Genomic DNA, 18,897 nt, shown 5'->3' on the forward strand with positions numbered 1-18,897 from the left:
AACAGCTAAGATTTCGTATAAATAATCTTACTTTTTTCAAGAATATATTATATTATCAAAGATGGCTTAACTATGAAGTTCTACATTTTCTTATAAAAATTTTACTAAATTGACTTGACTTGTTCTTCTCAATAGTCTCAGAACCTGCCTGTGCAAGCAGCTGACTTCAACTGCCTTTTGTGAATCTTCTTTGACTCTTGATTTAATCTTTGCTTGTAAATTAAACATTTACTGTGTCACTTACCTGTTCTTTCACAATCTCCTAATTTGTTATTATGACATTCCCATTATTTCGTTTATTGTTGTTATTATTATTATTATTATTATTATTATTATTATTATTCTTTGGAACAGGCCATTTGGTCTAAATCCCCGGATAGGAAGACGACGATTATTACTGTGCATTTGATCCTTATACACATAATATGTCCCGCGCCGTGGCGTCGTGGTCTAAGGCATCCTGCCTAGGACTCGCGTTACAGAATGCGCGCTGGTTCGAGTCCTCATGGGGAAGAAATTTTCTCATGAAATTTCGGGCAGTGTATGGGACTGGTGCCCACCCAGCATCGTGATGCACTTGGGGAGCTACGATAGGTAGCGAAATCTGGTTGCGAATGCCAGCTATAACAGCTGGGGGGATCATTGTGCTAACCACACGATACCTCCATTCTGGTTGGATAATCTTCCACCTCTGCTTCGGCATGTGGACATGAGGCCAGCAGCCGGCTGGTTGGTCTAGGCCCTTTACGGGCTGTAGCGCCACGGATTATTATACGTACACATAATATTGTCTTAATAAGTGTTTAAACTATAGCATTTCCATTTTTTTATCTCGTGCTGTGCTTCTGATAATCACATGAGCTTTTTGGATTTCTTCTTCTTCTTCTTCTTCTTCTTCTTCTTCTTCTTCTTCTTCTTCTTCTTCGTGGCAAATATTAGTCCTTATGAGAACTGTTATGGTCTAAACAAAGGATTTGAATTATTCTTTTCTTTAAGTTAGGAAAAAGTCTACTTCTTTTTTTCTTTAATCATCAAATTAATTGATTGTAAGCAAGTTATATTAATATCAGTAAATAGTTTTTCGTAGTTCCTGAAATGTATGTATCATTTTGATAAAATGTTGCTCGTTTTATTTTAAATATTTTTCTGCTCTATGATCCTGCTTCAAGCAATGCAATAAGTGTGTTATCTAAAATAGCTGTTACTAGTATTTAACAGTGCTGGTTCATGAAATTCTAAGTTTATTTTCCTGTTCGATATACTTCCTTCCTGATGAGTGAAATGTAAAATATGGGTGATATTTTTAATTTTATTTTCCATATTAACTCCATTTTCAAACTATACTTATTTTGTTTTAAATTTGTTTTAAAGAGAAGTAGGATGGGATAAAGGTGTAGGTTGTGACAGAGAGAAGAGAAAAAAAAATCTTATAGAAAGCTCTCTTATTATTTTCCTTTTGATTGTTCGACATTATAAACATATTATAAAATAATTTTTCTTCTCACTACTAGTCAGTGAAGAAAAACTCCATATTTAATATCTTGCTGTTATTTCGTAAAAATGTGCATCTTTTATATAGGAAGAGACTTCTGACAATGCCTTTTTTGTATGTAAGAAGTTTTCAATATATTGAAGATACGATATTAATGGTTTAGTGCCAGCGACCATTTGATGTGGGATTCTGGAATTTCGTTTTGAAAAAAACATACATATCGTATATGCACTTGTAATAAAAACGAAATGAAATACTGATTTTATAACATTAAAATGTCCGTGTATACTTCTTAAATCACTGCATTCAATTACAGACTGAACAGAATGTCGCTTTTTCACTATGCAGCAATTTTTCTATTTGTGGGCATACCATCACAAGAAATGTACATTTGTTGTGTCTGCAACTCCACCAGTAAAAAAATTAGCATTGCAGTGGTATAGGAAAGTTTTGATTAGTCTATATGTTCAGAATACAAAAAGGAAATATACAGTATGATAATTTAATTCTTAATTGAGTTCCTGGCTTTTCAAGTGTCAGTAAAGGTAGGCACTCATTAACCGAAATGGATTCGTTCAGTGCATTCGGATTTTTGTTCTTTGCACTATTTTAAATTGAGCACCATCTATTTGCCTATTTTGCCTACTCGCATGGTCGGATTCTGTCCAGAATTCTAAACAGATTTCCATATGGGCCATGATACAAATATAGAAGGTTATGTTATGACCAGGCTTCGAGACTTCGGACCCGATAGAGCAGTTCAGTGGGAAATCTGCATAACGGCGTACTGAGTATAGTGGTAAAGCGTTCAGTGGGTGGGGGTACAGTAGAATGAATGCCAACAAATACGCAAAGGAAAATGCTCCGGATTTGAAGGTTCTGACGAATAATTATTTGGTTTTCATACAAACCTATTTTCAAACTGTGTCTGAAACTATTACGCGGTTAGAAAAGTCAGAGCAAGAGATGCTGGAACCCTCAAATTAGTTGAGGAAATAACACAGAGAATTAATGAGACACCAAGTACACTGGTTACTGAACGTGTAAAACAGAAGTGGAAATCAATTTTATGTAAAAATAACGGATATGGAACATTGTGTAATATAAACAGCAAATTAGTGGACATAGAATCACCCGAGAATAAAGGACTGTCTCTTAGAGACTGCAATGATGTTAGGTTTTTTTCGTTTTGCTCCTATCACGTCATGTGATGTAGAGCGCAGCTTTTCACAATACAAACTGTGTTTGGCAGATAACTGAAAAAGATTTATGTTTGATACACTGAAAATGTATCTTGTACCGTAGTGCATTGCATTCGGTACTGTAACTGCACTTCCCAAAGACGACCAATAGTATAAATGAAGAAATTAAAACTGCTACATGTTTATTTCCACCATTAACACTGTCTATAATTAAACACAAATGCTTATAAAAACAGGAGAATAAATGCTTTTCATATTCTCTTGACATTGTCATTGTGTAACGTATATTTACTTTCAGAATGTCCATATGTGTGTGTTTCCCCATACTACCGTACTCTACTCTAAACAGCAACGTTGTAACCTCAACACATCTCTACCTTTCACTACCTGCAGCGAGTCAACAACCTATAGTACATGCACAGTAAACTTATTGTATCGGGTCCAAAGTCTCGAAGCCTGGTTATGACTCATGACAGTATATCAATTGCAAAGCCTCTAATCGTAGTAATATTGAAGGCATAAATGAAATGCTAGCGTCTCTTACCCATGGACAAGACACAGCCCTAGTGTGCAATCGTCGCTGCTGGTGGGTATGCTCTCTCTCTCTCTCGCTCTCTCTATCCCTTGTGTATGACGGAGTAGAGTTCCTTACCCTCTATGCACTCTGCCCATTTCAGCGAGTGCTGATGACCGCTGGTATAGAGTGTGAATAGTATCATTTATCCAGTAGGGATTACAGTAATGTAATATGCTAAAAGAACTTTCTGTATAAAATTAGAAAAACAATCAGCCAGTTATGTTGTTACAGATCTATTCATTTTATTTCCAGGTTCAGTCCAGAACACTACATTGAAATAATGTGTTCTAGTGGTAAATAACAGCACTAATAGAAGATCAATTTGAAAATGCAGACAAGTGAACAATACTGTAATAAAAATTTGAACATGCCAAATGAATCCTTTTCCATTAATGAGCGCTTACCTTAATACTACGTTTGTCATATAATATAATATCGAGAGAAAAGGTGATCACTTTTGCCCATCTTCTGTTGGGATTTGTATATAAATGCCTTCTATTGCATTGTGCATTGGTACTAATTATTTATTGTTTATGCACTGATTTATATTGTTTCTTAGGAAAACCCTATTATCAGAGTATTAGGATAATTACATTATTACAACATAAGCGTTTATTTTAGAATTAAGAATCACAGAAACCTGTTCCCAGACTTACAGTTCTATGTTAGTGGAGGGGATTGTTAATATGATTGAGCATGGGGAATGTCATTGTTTCAGGTGTTACCCAGATATTTAGATTTCAAAATCACTAATGTCAATCCCAAATTGATTTGATATGTCTGTTAAGACGTACTCTTCTTTATAATGGGGGATAAATTGTCAGGGATCTGAAAAGGGACCATAGTTAGATTTTGGAAAAATCCTACGAGTTTTGTGGTGGTTTAAAGCAGCTGTGGCACAAGTTTTCTCCTACTGCTTCGATCTGCCCTGCAATTCTCATTTCATTATTGCCATATCATGATCTCATAGTCTTTAAATAATTTAACCAATGTAAGTGGAATATTGTATAAAAATTATCAGGAATCAGAGCTCAGAAGTTTGAGTAAACCAGTTCTTATTAAGCCTTATATTTAATAATGAAAGAAAATGTAGCAATAATATTAAAGCAGAAATATAGCAGGCTTTTACTTTATATTATTCAGTATATATCATTCCATATGAGATCATTTTAGCAAACATCAAATTTCAGTGTTGGGAGTACTGTATTAGTCTCTGTAAAGAAATATTGCTAAAGCCCTTATCTTTATGTAATTGTTTTATAATTTTTACCACTTTTAGTTGCTTAAAACACTTACCAGTACAAAATTTCAACCTAAGAGGAAACAGCTTGTATTTCGTACTGAGACTGTATTTGAATTCAAAGCAAGTTCATAATAAAACATCATATTACAGTTATTAGATTTAAGTAATTTTTTCTGTTAGTATAATAGATATCTACTTCCTTACTGTATACCAGTTATATTGGTAAATGCAACCTTCTGTTGCTGTTTCTGCTGTTGCAGTACTGTTCTTTTTTTTTCTTCTTGTATCTTGATTGATCTGAGACATTGATAGCAATGCCAGGAATTACCTTTGTTGACTTATCACATATGCTACCTTATGTTTCTGCTGCTGCCGCCACTGTATCACTTCTTCTTCTTCTTCTTCTTCTTCTTCTTCTTCTTCTTCTTCTTCTTCTTCTCTTGTGTCTGTCTCATCCAAGACATGGGTACCAATTTCAGTAATTTCTTTAGTTAACTTTGCTCATTATGTTCTACATCCAGAATCCCATGATCGATACTGATATCACGAGCTATACCAATTAATTTCCCATTGATTTTTGCGCTAACAATAAGAATGACAATGAATTATAGAGAAATATGGAATTGTGTCAGGAGAAATGACAATTTCAAAGAAAACCTAGTAGACCTACACATCAGTGTTTTTGTCTATAATAAATTCCAACATAAACTTGCTAGAATTTGAACTCTGGTTTCTGATGTGGAATGTCTAAGCATTAGTTATTCATATTATTGCGATGTACCTTCATCATTAGTTTTTCAGTTGATAGTGCTTTTTATAAATGCACGCTTTTAATAAATTATTTCGTAATTGAAATTGTATAGCGTAATATCATAATCAGTCATGTTTCCTGTTTTCTTGCTGCATTATCTCTGATTTGAAAACGTTAAGCATATCATTTCATTGCATTCTGTAAGTTCTACTAGCTTAGTGTTTTTCTAATATCAGTACATTTATTCTAAATTAACTTTAGAATTCTTTCACAGTGCTTTTATTAACTGCTATACCTGCAACAGTTACTGCTATATTGTACTAATATAATGTCTTTTATTGGTTACTATTGCTAAAATCTTCTAAATTTTTCTTTACCTCCTACAGTAAAAAATCACATTCTGTCATCATGTTGTATTTGTAACCTACTAACAATCAATGTGAGTAGCAAAAGTAATAGCATCATATGTACGACCTACATTGCTCTAAATGAGAAATTTCTGTTGCATCTTCAGTCAGATGTACTTTACTAATTTTGTTGTTCATTTTAAGATGAAATGTTAATATTTTCTTGAAAATGTATAAGTGTATGCCAATCTTGATAAACGTTCCTGTATATAATATATTATAGTTGGTGAGAGAAGTTTCACATTTGATTTACAGAATGTTGTATACACCCCTGCAACCACCACAGTGGAACTGACAGAACGTCAACTGTTTGTAGAACGTAGAACTGTTATGTCACCGTTCCGTAGCTAAAGTTATACAAGCTGCAAAATGGAAGACAGTACTTCATAAGCATCATGTTCCAAGATGACCCTCAAATCATCTGAGGTCTACTGAATGCAAGTGCAAAACTACAATTTTAAATTTAGAGGGCTGTCAGATATATGTCTGAATAATTTTAACTTCATATAGACTTTGTAATAAGCATTACCTGATTCACAGAGATGTAAATTTGAAGAAGTATGCATATGTTAGACTTTGAATGAAATTCATTAGGTACAGTACTTGATTTCTTGCAAAAAAAAGGTGCACTGAAGAGGAGAGGCAATTGATACCATTCTTAGGTATGTTTCTTGGGATTTAAGGCATTTAGGACCTGAAGATCCTATTTTACGATTATCATCCCTCTCACTTCAGTCAATATTTGTTACTGTTGTTAAAAAATACCACGTGGATTTGTTGTGACTTGAATTTAACAATTTTCGTGAATAATGTGTTACATTAGCACAAATAATTGCTTTATAGATTCTTTCGCCACTTTTATGACGAAAAATAAAAGTGCGTAAAACTCTTCTGGCTATAAGACATTTCTCGCAGTATAGATATTACCTGAAACTACTGTATTTACTTTTATTGGGTACACTAATGATATATGAACTCTAAAACTGTTAGCTTCGGATTTTAGCATTAGTCATGTTGAATGATTATGTTTGAACGAAAGGGGTTGAGGTATTTTGTAGAAGTGGTGATTTGGCAAGTGCAAATAGAGTACTTTTGCTTCCCTTCGTAAATCTTAACATTCTCAATATATTCTATTCTTGACACAGTTGGCCCCTTTACAGCCCACCATTTTAATAAAAGTGTTCTATGTTTTAAAATATATTGTATGTAATTTAAATAATTTCTAATTTTCGGACCCATTTATACATTTCAACTTGACATCCACGTTACATTCATAAGAACTCCACTCTTCTTCCTTCTTTCTACTTTTTGTGGAAAAATACAAGTACAATTCTGTAAGCTTATTGTCTTCCCAAGTCATTATTTAATGTACCAACAAAAACAGTAGTTGATTGTTTATTTTTGTCTTATACATAGTACATAATTATTTATGTGTTATTAATATAAAAAGATAGATTTATATTTTTAATATAATTGAATCGACTAAATCTCAGTAGGTACCTAAAGATCATGTTTATTATTGACAAATTAATACAGCTGACTCTCGATAATTCGGAAAATGAGAGGAAAATTAAAAGATGAATATAATATAATCACAGGGGTAAGGAATGTGGAGCACTATAAGGTAATGATGAAACATAGTATAATACGATTATAGCCCAAGGTTTAGTGAACTGGAACCAAGCTACTGCATTTATCAAGTACAAATACAGTTCAGTCATGGAAAATTACACGCAAATTATTACAAAATGATTATGGAACAAATTAAAGTATTACATAGTTTAAAGAATTACGTACATTGGTCTACATACATACTGTAATATACATTTAATATACTTTCTCGACATCGCAAATGTTACAGTGTTAAACATTAAATATAAACAAACATAAAAACCTCTTAATCTTTATGTGAGTTGTTATAGTACAAAGTGAATATCATTTTCAAATTGTCCATTGAAAACGACACCCTGTTACAAGGGAGAAAATCTTGTACATGGAAAAACTGCATTCCACATTGGCTGACACAGTTGGAGCATACTTGAAATTAGACACTACACCTTCAGTGACGTCATTAGGATGTGTATTCAATAACACATTTGCAATTTCACTAAGTGTATTAATCCACCGTTTTTCTGCAATAGTGTCTTCATTTTGCCATATATTTAATCACAGTGGCATCAGCCGAAGAACATCGGTGACCACAGGATCCTGAATTACAGAAAACTATTTATAAAGTACATGATTTTAAAAAAATTTGAACATGGATTTGTACTAAATAATTTTCACTGGGATTATAAAGTCTGAAAAAAGATAATTATTAATAATTCAATTATTGTTAGGTTGGTTGAAATATAAATGATGGTGAAGAATCTTCAAAGATTGTCCTCATTATCACAATCCAAAAACATCCTAAATAATGTTGAATAATGTTGAAATGTATATAAGACTGATTTCCTTCACTGCATTTCCATTTCGCAGTTTATTATTATGAAGCCAATCCTTTGCATTTTATAAAAGACTTTTTTTTTCACCAATTAAAGGGGATAACTTGGAATTAGAATTCTTAAAAGTAATTTATATTCTTCATTACAATTCCAATTTGCAATTTATTAATTATCAATTTTACATAAATCAGTTTTATTACATCACTTCCACCAATTAAGAGATACGAACGTGCATCAGAAATCTACAAACATAACTGTTTTAGAATAAGAGAGCATAGTAAGCTAAAATGCTGTTCACAGCTATATTTGCGCAGTGGTCTACAAAATTACATTATGTAATGTAATAATAATAATAATAATAATAATAATAATAATAATAATAATAATAATAATAGGCCATCACAATTAATGTGCAAACTGGATAATCTGCCCACAGACTTTCGAGAGTAACCTGTATTACACTGGTTTGATAAATTTACATTTATCATGGGTACATATCACTGTAATTCCACGTCAGTGGGAATTTTTCAGATTTTCAGGTGAAAATAAATAAATGTTTTAGAAAACTGTAATAGCGAATTTATATAATGAACTGAACATTTTAGCATATATAAATCATAACATCATATTAAGCACAGTAACATTCTGCTAGATGACTGTGCACCATGCCATAGAGACTTCTGTGTATTTCATAATCATTATGAAGTTGTGGTCAACAGAAAATTCCTTGTGACTGACCTATATTGCTGATTTGTAACTACAGTAAAACCCTGATAAGATGCTGTTCAAGGGACCGCATGTAAACTGCGTATTAACCGGGTCCGCATATTAGGCAGGTATACTAATTTTGACTTATATACAGTATCTATTAGCATTTTTCTTTATTGAAATACATGATTCATGAGAAGTAATACAGTATTACTCCATTATGTAATTACTGTATTGTACATCAAAGACATTTACAATGTGTACTGTACTTGATTCTTTCTAAAAAAGTAATTTATAGTTGTTTGCCGCTTGCGTGTTCTCTAAGTCCTCATGTTTACCACACTTCACTTTCCTGCGCTTACATCCTCCTGACATCGCAGCTGCAGTGATTGAGTCGTGATTTTTTATAATTGTCCTTAATGTCAATGATGGGATTCCTAATGGATCAGAGAATTGTTTCTGATTAAGAGCACTGTTTTCATCGTACTTTCGTAAGATTTCCAATTTTTCCGACACAGAAAGCACTTTTTGTTTAACACTCATTATAATCACACTCACAGACACTTCTAAAGAATGTTGCTTGAGAGAGAGGGTTAGCAAGAGGGTGGGCTATTATATGTATGTAGACTTTAAGCATGCAGGTAAAGAGTCGAATAAGAGGGCATATCAAAAGATTGGGGTATTGTACAGTATGAAGGTTTAAGTGTGCAGGTAAAGGGTCGAATAACAGTACTTTTCAGATTAATGGCATCAGTGAGTTCAATGGCCGAAATGTTTCATTGCTATTACAGTACATTACTGAAAATTATATCGAATATATATAGCGTATATAGCGTATTATGCGGGACTTGAGTGCAACAAACAGGGTATTTTATAAAGGCGTTATATATGAATTGTGCAGGGACCGGACAAAAAAAGTGCATTACATGGGACAGCATAATAAGCGGGTGCGTCTTATTAAGGTTTTACTGTTATTCTAGCACCTGAGGAAAGATTGTATCAGAGCAAATTGTTCTGCTTATCAGACTATCATAACTTGTGAATATCTTCTCTTTATTAAGGAGGTATTTTGTTCGTGTTGTGTATGATACATCAACTTAAGTACCATAATTTTTTAACATATAACTATTTTAATACGTTCATTTGGTACCTTACTGACATTCATCAAAAGGGAAAAAATATTTAATTAAATTTGCGTCTTTTATGTTATATGATTTACTAGTAACAAACTCAGAATTAAGTCTATGCTTTATCTAATTTTTAAAGTTTCTGATGCAGTTTAGAATTAGCACATAACTGTGAATATATTTGTAATGTTTATGAGAAGTATGAAATGTTTCTTTAGTCTGAGACTTTTAAAATATGGAGTCATTATGCAAATTATATCTGCAGTGCTCGGGAAAAGTGACATAAGTCAGTTTCCACAAACCTTTTTGATAATTTATTGACAACTTACGGAACATCTGCTCGCTTGGAAAAAAATAGTACACAAGTATTTCTCCCATTACAATAATTCATACAGAAAAAAATCAAATCGACATAAACCAGTGTAAGTTGTCAAATTATCAAAAAAATTTGTGGAAACTGACTTATGTCACTTTTCCCGAGCACTGCAGATATGATTCACTGTTAATTTTTTTTTTTAAATTTAGTTCGTTAATTTTATCTTTGCACATCAATATCCTCAAGTGTCCTCTTTTATTTTTTATTTAGGAAAAATAAATTACCAATATGTATGTTGACTGCGGATTCTTAAGTTTTTTTTAAATTCAGTCCTTAATTAACAGTGAGAATGCTGTGTTCAGTGGATCATAAACGATGTTTTTAATATTTTCGAAGAAACTGTCTTGTTTATTTTGTTTCATAAATACTCATTTTCTAACTTATTTCCGTGTTATACATTGGCTTTTTTCATGGAAAAGAGTTTAGAAACAAAATGTACATATTCACTAGTATGGGGCAGCATAACGTAGAATGACGATCGTAATATATACCGGTATCAGTTTTTATATCGTTCTTGTGATTCTTCAGAATTTCGAAATATTTAATTAATTGCATTGTTTAGATTTTTTATGAACATGGTCTTAGCATACAGATTTTGTCATATGATCATATTAAATCATGTGCATATTCTGTATGTAATTCTGTATCATTAAATACCTACCGGTACATATTGTATGTTGTTTAGTAAGCATTATGTCTTAACATAACCTTATATTTTGAATTGTTTAAGGTTTTGTGGGATATGAATAAATTGCTTATACGTTTGTTTTACTTATAGAGTTTCAAAATATCGTGTTTAATCTGTGTTATACTAACCTCTTAAATTTACAAGCCTTGTCATACTTAAACTGATGAAGATGGAAATTCAAAAATATTTTGTGCATGGTTGAATTATACGTGGCATGCCATGTATAATAATAAAAAATAGATTTTTTTTTTTTTTTTTTTTTTTTTTTTTTTTTTTTTTTTTTTTTTTTACAAAACTTTCATAGAAAGATGACGAAATGGATTATGCATTTCAATCAGACATGGATTTTCGTAAAACATGTTTGTAAAAGCGCAGAATATTTTTTCTTAAAGCTTCATCTAATAATTGTTTCTTGTATGCTGACAAACATACACACATGATTAGACAGAAGGATTGACAAACAAACCGAATGCATTTAATGCTCTTGCACGTATGTATATGAACGTATCTAAAAATAAATGTACCTTATAATTTAACATTAATATTGTTTACATAATTGTGTTGCAGTCATGTTCATCCTGTTTTCAGACCAACAGGTTTAAACTTCCTTATTAACTTGCATACTTAAAATTTTGTACTCTATTTTTTGTTAGCATTCATTTCATTTGGATATGATAATATTTATAAACAAGTCTGTAGATACCATAATTGTCCCTGCTTCTCATGCAAATCAATGCTGTATATAATACAATACTTCATGTTCAGAATCATATCAGCACCAGTCTTTAGAATTTGTATTTTATTCTCAGTCTCTATAAATTATTTTTCAATTATGTTCAGTGTTTGTATAATTGCAGTGCATCAGTTTAATTGCTTATTCCATAAATATATCAACCCAATATAAGAATTATGTTTTATACTGATTTTGATATTGCAAGGGTGAAATAGATTCAGTTCGTTTTGGGCTGTTATTTCTAAAAGTTTTCATAGATTATTCATGCTTATGAATATTTTCTAAACAGTAACATAAAACTTAAATAATGACATGGTTTTTTTGTGTGAGATGAACTCCAGAAAAGAAGCATTTTTGCTCTAAAATTTTCTTCTGTGATGAGAGCATGAAGGATGAATAAATGGACAGTCACTTCAAAAATGTGAATAGAGAATTATGTTCACCAGTAGCTTTTTGTTCCTTCACTGCCTTCTCCTCCTATACATTTCCTCAACAAGAAACATTCAAAATGATATTAAGAAAAATCTGTGGTGTTGTTAAAGGAACTGATATGATGTATAATGTAAAAATAAGCACTCATAAACCTAAAGTATACAGTAACCTTTAACCACTCTGTGTTTAAAGATACTGCATGTGTAACATGATTTATTCATAAGAATGCATTTGTTATTTTAAATTAATGTATTTCTTGTTAAAATAACTATTTTTATAAATTTATATTATCTACTTTATTGCTATGTAGTGTTTTATTTTAAATAAAATACTTTCATTCTTTTAAATGTAGATATAGCTCTTTCATATTACATGTATATACTAGAAATATGGCACATTAATTTAGCAGGGTTGTCTTGGAATGTGTGTAAATAGTTACATAGATGTATTGCTACTGCTTATCATTGACACAGAGGCTTCCAAATTTCAGTGCAGAATAATTATTGAGAAGATGAGATTTATAAAATGAAGTGTGCGCATACAGTGGCAGGCGTGTGAGTGTGCCTTTGGTTGCATGCTTGTTTTCAGATAGACGTGCTGTTTAGTGCTTGAGAATGGCTATATTCTTTTCCTAGTAGTACTAAATACCACTTGAAAAATGTATGAGCATTGGTATTTATAGTAAATGGTCTATGTTTCATATTGACAGCTTTATTCTACGAGAGGTTTTTATTTAATAAGTGCAGGAATAGCAACCTTCTTGTTCAATGCATATAATTTAAATAATTACTCATTTTAAATGAATTTGTGACGAAAACTCTATCAGTATCTCGCGGTATATGGCATTCAAATCATTCTAACGTATCTGATGATTTCCCCCTCCCCCCTCTTTCTTAACTGTAAATGAGCACAAACGCTACTTAGTGTAAATTTTTCTGACATTTTGTATATTCGATTCCCTAACCACTTCAAATGTATATCATTTTACCTTTTAGGTGTATTCCAAATTATGTAATACGCTTTGTCAAATCTGGCAACCTTTTCATAAGGGAAGCTAAATTTATTATTATTATAAAGTATATTACTGAAAGCAAGAAGCTGCTATCTAAATATTTATATCATAATTTAGCACATGTATATTCTTTAATATAGGGCTTTTGATATAAAGGTTCCACCTACCACTAAGATTGAGAAGAAAAAATAAGTATCAAATATAGGCCTGCCATCAGACAGTTATAAAAGAAATGGCTTCTTGAGCATCAGACGAAAAAAAATCGTTATTTAAAATATGAATCATAAAGAATCTGCGACTTCTGTCAATAGGTGTTATATATAAATGTGTCCTTGCAAGATTAGGTTTATTCACAAGTTCTTAGACATGAACACAACGTATTTAACAGCGAATTAAATAATAAAACAATAAACATATCATTCTTCGAAATAAAGTCCATTACTTCCGTGATAATCTACCATCTTTCTGCCAGATTTACCAATGTTTGAACTAGTTAAATGCTGATCATAAAAGTGAGCCATTGAATGGAATGAATCGAATTGAAAGATGCAATGACTGTGCTATAAACTCAGCTATAAAATCTCACTGCCTTCCAGTTTTTTAATCTTAACTTGTAAGTTGGAACATTGTTATGCTGATAAATAACTCACTTTCATTTGACGATGGACAGATGGCATATAAGCAGAACATGAGAATAAGTTAGAAGTCAAGTAGGCCTACACTCTCAAAATTTCAGTTTTTGTCAAATCACCAGTTTTGCTTGTTGTTTATGTAATATATAATGGTTTCTTTGATTTCAATTACCTATAAAGTCCATTTTTATCATAATTATGTGACTAACCTCTTCCAAAATCAGTCACCTAATGGATTTTGGAGCAGCTGGCAGCAGATCTCAATCCATTGTTTGGCTTGTGCGTTCATCAATTCACAAATTCTGATTACTCATAAACTGGAGCTTTCAGTAGTTATGTAAAACAGGTGATTGTGAAAAATGAAATGTTGATCATTCTTGAGTGCTTGATGGGGTTCCTTCCTCTAAAGCAATTCTCAGTGCCCTAAAACCATCAGATAAATACCCCAACTAAGATTTGTCAGGGTGGTGTCACCATTATCATCAATTGTTTTACAGTACAGTGTGGGCTTCATCTTCCTAAGGATTTTACCCCAAACTGTTCTCTTCTTAGCCATACTCTGCCAATTCTTTATGTCGAGTTTCTTATACCTTTCAACACTTCATCCATCCACTGAGAATAGGGTCTTCCTACCCTTCTTCCCTATAACTTACATTCTTTTGTTCTTTTAACCATGCCTTCTTTATTCATTCTCTGAACATGTTCTGCCCATCTCAGTCTTGGTATTTTGGTTAAGGTAACTACGAGGGCAGTTTTTTTTCAACCTCCGGTTGTGCCAATGAACAGCCAATCGAGTGGTAGGAGACAGAGATGTTTGGAGGGCGACTGAGCATCTTCCCACTATAACCTCTGCCATTTCCAACGTCATTACGCCATTTTGAGCTGATTTGCAGGCACGTAAACATAGCTGCTATGATTGATTGTGAGTTGCGTAGTGTAATTTGGTTTCTTCAAGCAGAAGGGAATAGTGCAGTGGAAATTCATCAAAGAATGAGTCGAGTATACGGTGAAAACTTTATAAGTGATGGTGTTGTGTGTGAATGGTGTAGGAAATTTAAAGAGAGCCGAACTGATGTTCATGGAGGAGTACAAAGACGCAAGTCTGTTGCAACAGAAGACAATGTTCAACGAGTTGACCAAGTGATTCGATAAAAACGAAGATTTCCCATAAGTGAGTTGTGTGTGGAATTGCCTGAAGTTTCAAGATCATCTGTTTACACGCTCATAACAGAACACCTACGCTACAAAAAACTGTGCACTCGATGGGTTCCAAAGACGTCTGATAACCACAAAGATCACTGAATGGCATTAGCACTGATATTCCTCACCCATTATGAGGCTGAAGGTGAAGATTTTTTTAAATCAGTTGTGACTGGAGATGAGACCTGGATTCAATATGTCATCCCTGAAACAAAACGACAGTCACAACAATGGATGCACTCAAACTCGCCAAACAAACGTCAATAATAGGAAGGTTATGGCTGGAAGGTGTTCTGGGACCAAAAAGATGTGTTGCTTGTTGAGTTTATGGAACCGGGAACTATGATCAATGCAGTTGTTTATTGTCAGACTTTATAACGACTGCAGAGAGTCATTCAAAACAAAAGAAGAAACATGCTGACGTCTGTAGTTTTTCTGATTCATGATGGGTCTAGGGCATTTCGTAACGGGAAATTTCGTCACCATTATAGTTTGTCACCTATTTTTCGTCATTAGTTTTTTGGTCATCAAATACATTTTGTCATGTTTTTTGTCACTGAGGAGATTTTGTTACCAAAGATGATACATTTGTCATCATTTTTTTATACTGAGGGGATTTCGTCACCAAAAAATACAGAAAATTATATTTAAGTTTTTTTTATTATGAGTCCAAAACCATCACTGTGTAATTATTTTGATGCTTTGTATTAATATGAATTTTGAAGTTGCACACATTCATCCTGTTTTTATGGAGTTTCAACCAAAATTTCCACTGAAGTTGTGATCTATGGCATGTAAGTAACCAAGGATGTTATCGTCTGTTCTATAGGTTTCATACTTATCGACAATTCATCCAATTCTGTTATCTAAGGACGTGTATTTATTTCTTCTTTTTTTCTGGGTGGAGACTGACCTGCTTCTAATTTCTCAATGTCCTGATGTATCCTTGCAGTCTCCTCCTGTAGCAACTGAAGGACATGGTAAAAGGAGGGATGTGCTTTGCCCATTAAAGTATTGAAACGTCTATGTCACGCTTCAAAAGTATATGTTGTTCTGGGCAGGTTTTCCCTGATACGAATGTAACAATTCCATGTATTTGGAGGGAACATGGGCTGCTGCCCACCTCTGCCACATCTACGATCCATGACATAATTATCCTCATAGTAATCGAAGATTGGAGTTAGCTCATCCATATCAAAGGTGTGAACTACATCCTTCTCTGGTACAAAAAACCAATGCAACCAAGGAATGAAACTGGCTTCTTAGTTCTGTGTTTTCTTCTTCAAGATATTCTCCTGATAGTCCCTCTGTTTGAATTCGTCTCCATAATGTTTGGCCTAAATGGAAGAGACAGCCAGTCACTGTGACACCAGGGAATGTATTTTTCATGACTCCCATTACTGTTACCTCATAACTAGTGCCTTCTTGGTATCACTTGTGAGGTTCAGACCTGTCTTCGGACAGTTGACTAAACAACAAACAGTCGTAAAAAATGAGTAGTTGGAATTAAATAATAATAATAATAATAATAATAATAATAATAATAATAATAATAATTACTTACAAATGGCTTTTAAGGAACCCGCAGGTTCATTGCTGCTCTCACATTAGCCCGCCGTCAGTCCCTATCCTGTGCAAGATTAATCCAGTTTATATCATCATATCCCACTGTCCTCAAATCCATTTTAATATTTATTATTCTCCCATCTACGTCTCGGCCTTCCCAAAGGTCTTTTTCCCTCCATTCTCCCAACTAACACTCTATATGCATTTCTGGATTTGCCCATACGTGCTACATGCCCTGCCCATCTCAAATGTCTGGATAATAATAATAATAATAATAATAATAATAATTTTTAAATATTTTATGGTAAGTTATAAATATACAAAAAAATTAACAAACCCCATGCTGTCACATTCCAAAATAAATGTTTCATTTGTTGATTTGACATGGAATGACTCATAAGTGATTAATAATAAATTTATATTGTGACAGAACCCCAGTTAATCTGACAGCTGTGTAAAGGTTTCTTCACCTGTACAGCTAGAACAATGAAGGTGTCCTATCTCAGGTTCGTTACAACTAAATCCGAAGAAGTGAAGTTTGTGTACAGAGCAAATGGTGAATATTTTCAACATCTAATACAAATTTCTTATTTTTTTTCACGTTGAAAGCACATGGAGTCAGTCTTCACAGAGGTACTCATTCAAACATATAGTATTTTCACCTGACAGTACATTTCATTTTATGTTATAATTCGTTACAAAAAGAACTTAATAAATATGTAACAGGTGGCTTAATTTTGTTTTCATATGCTATTAGAATGTGTCCCTATACTAGAATTAACGAATGTTTGTACTTCTGACAGTTAATATTATGAGTGAGGTGGGGGCACGTTGCCATAGCAATGAGTGTTGCCATAGCAACGCCCAATCACAGTCTGTTCCCCTCTCACCTTGCCTATTAGTGTTTATTTAGCTTTTACGGTTCATTTTTAAGTTTAAATTTAAAATGGCACAGTCAAGCCTTAAAGGCAAAAGAGGTGGCCACGACTTCATTCTCCAAAAAAAAAAACTGCAAGGTTCGGAAAGGAACACCGATTCATGGCCAAGCCCGTGAAATAGTATGCTCTCTTAGGGCTTATTTTGAATTAAAAAGACAGACTGAGGGTCCGCTAATTGATGTTAATAAAGTGTTGGAGAGAACTGCTGTTGCTCTAAACATTTCCAGAAATACTGTCGTCAATACTGGCAAGGAAAAGTGTGAAAAAGAAAAGGAAAATGGAGAAAAAGAAAAGGAAGATGGCACACCAGCTGGGCCTTCAAATGCGCTGCTGGAAACTCCCGGAAAAGTCAAAGCCAGTCACGGACCTTGATTCATTTAAAAAGGATGCCATTCGCCGCCATGTATATTTATATATTTTCCTTAGAAAATATATAATTAATTAGTACATGAGTTCTTTCACACCACTTTTTAATTTTTATATATATTTTTGGTATTGAAATGTGTTGTAGATTTTCAGTGTCCGTGTACCGGTTTTACAACAATGTTATTTAAATATTAAATATGTCGCACATTATAACTTTGTTTGTTCATTGTTGAGGCTCTCTGTCTTGCCCGCAAACAATCAAAATTTGAAGTGTGGTTTCGTTCCTGCAAATACAAATTTAAATACATATTACTTGTTTACGAATTCATTTATTTCGGTATATAATTATTTAGCCCTTTGCGAATAAATGTACTTTAAAAAGGAACAAAAATACTTATTTCAAATAATAACAGCAAATAATTCGTTTATGTAACAAAATTTATCCAATCCTCAGAAGGTTAATTTTACAATTATTATTATTATTATTATTATTATTATTATTATTATTAAAAGTGGTGGTATGGTAGTGGCAGCAGTGGTACTAGTAGTGTGATAGTATCGATCGATCAAAATTTGTTACATATAGTTCTGTGAACTTTTACTACTTTTAATTTTGCGACAATGTCTTTTAGTCAGACAGCTCTAATAACAATCTTGGATTCAAGATACCTGCATTATAAATTATAATTCGAGCATAATTTAATGCAACGTGAGATAAGATGTAGTTTTGAATTTGAAATCTGCTGTCCCGTCATTTCTCACTGCAATGCGGCAACAGCGCACTCCCCCGTGCGACTCCACATACAACGGTCAGAAGTACAAACATTCGTTAATTCTAGTATAGTCACAAATGTACGTGACCCATTAAGTCATTATTTCTTACATTCATATTTACAATTGTGAAATGTTTTTTCATGTAAATCAGAATTGCTTGAGACAGTGCAATGACCTGCTTCAGTGAAATATCATGAGCTGATATACAGATAGACAGTTATGGACTATG

General features: G+C 32.9%; 1 protein-coding gene across 10 annotated transcripts in view; it reads left to right on the forward strand.

Annotated features, from left to right (window-relative positions):
• LOC138703651 (phosphatidylinositol 4-phosphate 5-kinase type-1 alpha-like) overlaps positions 1–18,897 on the forward strand; it is a 196,921-nt gene that overhangs the window by 170,863 nt on the left and 7,161 nt on the right. For 8 of the 10 annotated variants that reach the window (XM_069831715.1, XM_069831731.1, XM_069831786.1 and 5 more), the window contains one exon: positions 5,928–11,296. The exons of 1 other annotated variant lie outside the window; for it this stretch is intronic. In XM_069831715.1, coding sequence (XP_069687816.1) covers positions 5,928–6,023 — 96 coding nt within the window. In that variant the 3' untranslated portion in view covers positions 6,024–11,296. Of the gene's footprint in view, positions 1–5,927; positions 11,297–17,020; positions 18,314–18,897 lie in introns of those variants that run through there. One more of the 10 variants, XM_069831769.1, reaches the window with a different exon arrangement.

Source organism: Periplaneta americana, chromosome 1, assembly GCF_040183065.1.
Source record: "Periplaneta americana isolate PAMFEO1 chromosome 1, P.americana_PAMFEO1_priV1, whole genome shotgun sequence".
NCBI classification, from domain to species: domain Eukaryota; kingdom Metazoa; phylum Arthropoda; class Insecta; order Blattodea; family Blattidae; genus Periplaneta; species Periplaneta americana.